Genomic DNA, 6272 nt, shown 5'->3' with positions numbered 1-6272 from the left:
ATTTCGAGCATAAAAAAATGGCAAAAAAGGGAATTTTGGAATAAAAGGGGTCCAAAAATGGGAATTTTTGGGGGATTTGGGAATAAAAATGGGAATTTTGGGGGGAATTTGGGAATAAAAATGGGAATTTTGGGAATAAAAAGTCCAGAACTGGGATTTTGGGGAGTTTTTGGAATAAAATTCCCCAAAAAAAAGGGAATTTTGGGAATGAAAAGTCCCAAAAACCGGGAAATTTTGGGATAAAACGGTCCCGAAATTGGAAATTTGGGAGAATTTAGGGATAAAAATGGGGATTTTGGGGTTTTTGGGAAGAAAAAGCTCCCAAAAAATCGGAATTTTGGGGGAATTTGGCGCAAAAAAAATCTCCAAAAAAATCAGAATTTTGTGCTTTCCGCCCCTCAAGCCCCCCAGAATTTTGGGGGGTTTTCCCCCCTTTTTGGGCTGATTTTTAGGGAATTTTTTTGGGAATTTCCCGTGGGAATTCGGGGGCCGGGAGCCCCCCTGGAGTCCCCCCCACCGAGGGGAGGTCCCGGGAATTTGGGGATTTTGGGAGGATCCGGGGGGGATTCGGGAGCGCCCGGGAGGAGCCGAGGAGAGCGGTGGGAACCGGGCAGGGGGGGAAATTTGGGAATTTGGGGGAAAATTGGGAATTTTGGGGGGATTTGGGAGTTTTAGGGGGGTGTTTTGGGGGGGGATTTTGGGGGGTTTGGGGAGAAATTTGGGAGAAATTTGGGGATTTTGGGGGATTTGGGGGGATTTTGTGGGGGTTTGGGGAGAAATTTGGGAGAAATTTGGGGATTTTGGGGGGAATTTGAGAGTTTGGGGGAAAAATTTGGGAATTTTGGGGGGATTTGGGGGGAAATTGGGAATTTTTGGGGGGATTTTGGGGGAATTTGAGAGTTTGGGGGCGATTTGGGGGAAAATTTGGGAATTTTGGGGGATTTTGTGGGAAATTGGGGGGAATCGGGGGGAAATTTGGGGATTTGGGGAAATTTGGGGGGAAATTGGGGATTTTGGGGGGAGTTTGGTGGGATTTGGAAGTTTTAGGGGGGTGGTTGGGGGCAAAATTTGGGAATTTTGGGAGTTTTGGGGGGATTTTGTGGGAAATTGGGGGAAGTTGGGGGTAAATTTGGGGATTTTGGGGGGATTTGGGGAGATTTGGGGGGATTTGGGGGAAATTTGGGAATGTTGGAGGGAATTGGGGGGGGAATTTGGGATTTGGGGGGAATTTGGGGGAGTTTCGGGGGGAATTTGGGGGGATATTGGGTAATTGTGGGGAGATTTGGGGAATTTTGGGGAGTTTGGGGGGGATTTTGGGAGGGTTTGCGGGAGTTTGTGAAATTTTGGGGGAATTTGGGGCGATTTCGGGAATCTGGGGGAGGCCGAGGGGAATTTTAGGAATTTTGGGGGGAATTTTGGGGCGTTTGGTGCCGATTTTGTCCCCCCCCCCCCCCCCCCCGGCTGGTTTTAAATGGAGGTTAATGAATATTTATCTCTATGCAAATGAGGAGGCGGGACCGGGGTGAGGCCACACCCCCTCTGCAGCTGTTGTGGGAGGAGGGGAGGGGGGGGAAATTCCAGCAAAGGATTCTGGGAACAGCTGCTGGGGGGGCTCCCAGTGCTCCCAGTCCCTCCCAGTCCATCCCAGTCCATCCCAGTCCATCCCAGTCCATCCCAGTTCATCCCAGTCCATCCCAGTTCCATCCCAGTCCATCCCAGTCCATCCCAGTTTGATCCCAGTCCATCCCAGTTCATCCCAGTCCCTCCTGGTCCATCCCAGTCCATCCCAGTCCATCCCAGTTCATCCCAGTCCCTCCTGGTCCATCCCAGTCCATCCCAGTTTGATCCCAGTCCAATCCCAGTTCATCCCAGTCCCTCCCAGTCCATCCCAGTTCCCTCCCAGTTCATCCCAGTTCATTCCCAGTTCATTCCCAGTCCCTCCCAGTTCATTCCCAGTCTGTCCCAGTCCCTCCCAGTCCATCCCAGTTCATCCCAGTTCATTCCCAGTTCATTCCCAGTCCATCCCAGTCCATCCCAGTCCCTCCCAGTCCATCCCAGTTCATCCCAGTTCATTCCCAGTTCATTCCCAGTCCATCCCAGTCCATCCCAGTCCCTCCCAGTCTCTCCCAGTCCCTCCCATTCCCTCCCAGTCCATCCCAGTCCCTCCCAGTCCCTCCCAGTCCATCCCAGTCCCTCCCAGTCCCTCCCAGTCCATCCCAGTTCATTCCCTCTCCATTCCCAGTCTCCCCCAGTCCCTCCCAGTGCTCCCAGTATCCCCGGGCTGGGGGCGGGGCCATGGTGGCGCTGCCGCTGCCCCTCCCCCTCCTGCTGCTGGCCGGGGTGGCCGAGGGGACCCCGCGGGGGACAGAGGGGACCGAGGGGACAGCGCTGGACCTGGGTGAGTGTCCCCAGCGTCCCCAAATGTCCCCAATCCCCCAATGTCCCCTGGCTGCCCCCAATGTCCCCTGGCTGTCCCCAATGTCCCCAGTGTCCCCAGTTGTCCCCAGTGTCCCCAGTGTCCCCAGTGTCCCCAATGTCCCCAATGTCCCCTGGCCATCCCCAGTGTCCCCAATGTCCCCAGTGTCCCCGCTGTCCCCGCTGTCCCCACTGTCCCCAATGTCCCCAATGTCCCCTGGCCATCCCCAGTGTCCCCAATGTCCCCAGTGTCCCCGCTGTCCCCGCTGTCCCCACTGTCCCCAATGTCCCCAATGTCCCCTGGCCATCCCCAGTGTCCCCAATGTCCCCAGTGTCCCCAGTGTCCCCACTGTCCCCAATGTCCCCTGGCTGTCCCCAGTGTCCCCAGTGTCCCCAATGTCTCCTGACCATCCCGAGTGTCCCCAGTGTCCCCTGGCTGTCCCCGCTGTCCCCAATGTCCCCTGGCTGTCCCCAATGTCCCCAATGTCTCCTGACCATCTTGAGTGTCCCCAGTGTCCCCAGTGTCCCCTGGCTGTCCCCAGAGTCCCCAGTGTCCCCTGTCTGTCCCCAGTGTCCCCTGGCCATCCCCAGTGTCCCCAGTGTCCCCGCTGTCCCCAGTGTCCCCTGGCTGTCCCCAGTGTCCCCTGGCCATCCCCAGTGTCCCCAGTCCCCCCAGTGTCCCCAGTGTCCCCTGGCTGTCCCCAGGCCGCTGTCGCTTCGCTCTGGGCATGGAGGACGGCACCATCCCCGACTTTCGCCTCTCGGCCTCCAGCGCCTGGTCCGACTCCACCGCCGCCCGCCACGGCCGGTACGCACCAGTACAGACCAGTATAGACCAGTATAAACCAGTATGGGCCAGTATAAACCAGTATGGACCAGTACAGACCAGTACAGACCAGTATAGACCAGTATAAACCAGTATGGGCCAGTATAAACCAGTATGGACCAGTATGGACCAGTATGGACTGGTATAAACCAGTATAAACCAGTATGGGCCAGTATAAACCAGTATGGACCAGTACGGACCAGTATAAACCAGTATGGACCAGTACGGACCAGTATGGACCAGTATGGACCAGTATGGACCAGTATGGGCCAGTATGGACCAGTATGGACCAGTATAAACCAGTATGGACCAGTACAGACCAGTATGGACTGGTATAAACCAGTATGGACCAGTATGGACCAGTATGGACCAGTACGGGCCAGTATGGACTGGTATAAACCAGTAGGGACCAGTATAAACCAGTATAAACCAGTATGGGCTGGTATAAACCAGTGTGGATCAGTATAAACCAGTATGGACCAGTTTAAACCAGTATGGACCAGTACGGGCCAGTATGGACTGGTATAAACCAGTATAAACCAGTATGGGCCAGTATAAACCAGTATGGACCAGTATGGACCAGTATAAACCAGTATGGACCAGTACGGGCCAGTATGGACTGGTATAAACCAGTATGGACCAGTATGGACTGGTATAAACCAGTATAAACCAGTATAAACCAGCATGGACAAGTACAATGGGTCCCCTGAGCGTCACCAAAAATGTCCCCTGGGTGTCCCCAAACCCCCAAAGTCCCCAAATCCCCTAGGTGCCCCCCAATTCCCCTGAGCATCCCCAAAAATGTCCCCTGGGTGTCCCCCAAACCCCCAAAATCCCCAAATCCCCTGGGTACCCCCCAATTCCCAAATGTCCCCAAACGTCCCCAAGTGTCCCCAGATGTCCCCGTGCGTCCCCAGGCTGGGCCGCAGCGACGGGGACGGCGCCTGGTGCCCGGCGGGGCCGGTGTTCCCGGCCGAGCAGGAGTTCCTGGAGGTGGACCTGGGCCGGCTGCACCTGGTGACGCTGGTGGGGACGCAGGGACGCCACGCGGGGGGACACGGCCGCGAGTTCGCCCGGCAGTACCGGCTGCGCTACAGCCGCGACCGGCGCCGCTGGCTGCGCTGGAGGGACCGCTGGGGAGCCGAGGTGGCCTTGGGGACGTCGCCGGGGCTTGGGGACATCCGGGGGGGGGGGGTGATTTGGGGACGTTGGGGGTGTTGGGGACATTGGGGACGTCGGGGGATTTGGGGACGTTGGGGTCGTCGGGGGGATTGGGGACATTGGGAGTGTTGGGGACATTGGGGACGTCAGGGGGATTTGGGGACGTTGGGAAGATTGGGGTGTTGGGGACATTGGGGACGTTGGGGGGTGTTGATTTGAGGACATTGGGGGTGTTGGGGACATTGGGGACGTCGGGGGGATTTGGGGACATTGGGAAGATTGGGGTGTTGGGGACATTGGGGATGTTGGGGGGGTTGATTTGGGGACATTGGGGGTGTTGGGGACATTTGGGACATTGGGGGGATTGGGGGGATTTGGGGATGTTGGGGAAATTGGGGGATTTGGGGACATTGGGGACGTCAGGGGGATTTGGGGACGTTGGGAAGATTGGGGTGTTGGGGACATTGGAGATGTTGGGGGGGGTGTTGATTTGGGGACATTGGGGGTGTTGGGGACATTGGGGACGTCAGGAGGATTTGGGGACGTTGAGGGGATTTGGGGGCGTTGGGAAGATTGGGACATTGAGGGGACATTGGGGACGTTGGGGGGATTTGGGGACATTGGGGACATTGGGGACATTGGGGGATTGGGGACATTGGGGACATTGGGGACATTGGAGACACTGAGAATATTGGGGACATTGAGAACATTGGAGGGATATTTGGGGACATCGAGGGGACCTTGGGGACATCAAAGGGGCCTTGGGGACAACGTGGAGCCGAGACCATCGGCAGCCTTGGGGACACCCTGGGCACTTTGGGGACATTGCGGACCTAGGGCCATCACGGACCTCGGGGACACCCTGGGGACTTCGGGCTGTGACAGATCCCGAGAAATCCTCGGGATCCCCTGGGCTGACGCCACCCTTGGGTGCCACCGGCCGCGGTTGGTGTCACCTCAGGTGATCGGTGGCAACGAGGACCCCGAGGGGGTGGTGCTGAAGGACCTGTCCCCGGCGCCGGTGGCCCGGGCGCTCCGGGTGTACCCGCGGGCGCCGCGCGCCATGAGCGTCTGCCTGCGCCTCGAGCTCTACGGCTGTCCTTGGGAGGGTGAGTGCCACCTCCGTGTCACCTCCCTGTCACCCCTGAGTCACCCCACTGGTGGCCCTGAAGGGCTGGTGGTGGCCCGTGGTGGTGTCCTTCACCCAACAGCCCTTGGTGGTGGCCCTGGGGCACCCAGGTTGGGGGCTTGTCATTGTGGGGTCCGTGGTTGGGTGTTGGGGTCAATGGTTGAGTCATGGGGTCAATGGTTGGGTGTTGGGGTCAACGGTTGGGTCATGGGGACAATGGTTGGGTCATGGGGACAACAGTTGGGTGTTGGGGTCAATGGTTGGGTCATGGGGACAATGGTTGGGTGTTGGGGACAATGGTTGGGTCATGAAGTCAATGGTTGGGTGTTGGGGTCAATGGTTGGGTGTTGGGGTCAACGGTTGTGTGTTGGGGTCAACGGTTGAGTGTCGGCATCATCCATTGGGTGTTGGGGTCAAGGGTTGGGTCATGGGGTCAAGGGTTGGGTCATGGTGTCAACGGTTGGGTGTTGGGGTCAATGGCTGGGTGTTGGGGTCAACGGTTGGGTGTTGGGGTCATCCATTGGGTGTTGGGGTCAATGGTTGGGTGTTGGGGTCAACGGTTGGGTGTTGGGGTCAACGGTTGGGATTTGGGCTCATTGTTTGGGTCGTGGAGTCAACAGTTGATTGATGACATCATCCATTGCCTCGTGACATCACGGCCGCCCAATCATGACATCATCATGGCCACCCACCCCCCTCCCCATCCCACTCAGCGCCACCTCTTGGGTGTCCCCAAAGTCG

General features: G+C 57.6%; 1 protein-coding gene across 1 annotated transcript in view; it reads left to right on the top strand.

Annotated features, from left to right (window-relative positions):
• The first annotated feature begins 567 nt into the window (after positions 1–567).
• The window catches only part of LOC119696550 (cyclic AMP-dependent transcription factor ATF-6 beta-like), a 22215-nt gene continuing 16510 nt past the window's right edge, over positions 568–6272 (top strand). The window contains exons 1-5 of the mRNA XM_038126292.1: positions 568–599; positions 2243–2398; positions 3121–3223; positions 4159–4387; positions 5364–5641. Of these exons, the coding sequence (XP_037982220.1) occupies positions 2296–2398; positions 3121–3223; positions 4159–4387; positions 5364–5641 (713 nt within the window). The 5' untranslated portion in view covers positions 568–599; positions 2243–2295. The remainder of the gene's footprint in view (positions 600–2242; positions 2399–3120; positions 3224–4158; positions 4388–5363; positions 5642–6272) is intronic.

This window comes from Motacilla alba, unplaced genomic scaffold (genome assembly GCF_015832195.1).
Source record: "Motacilla alba alba isolate MOTALB_02 unplaced genomic scaffold, Motacilla_alba_V1.0_pri HiC_scaffold_34, whole genome shotgun sequence".
Taxonomy (NCBI): Eukaryota; Metazoa; Chordata; class Aves; order Passeriformes; family Motacillidae; genus Motacilla; species Motacilla alba.
The sequence above is the reverse complement of the archived record's forward strand: the minus strand, read 5'-3'. Positions and strand labels throughout refer to the sequence as shown.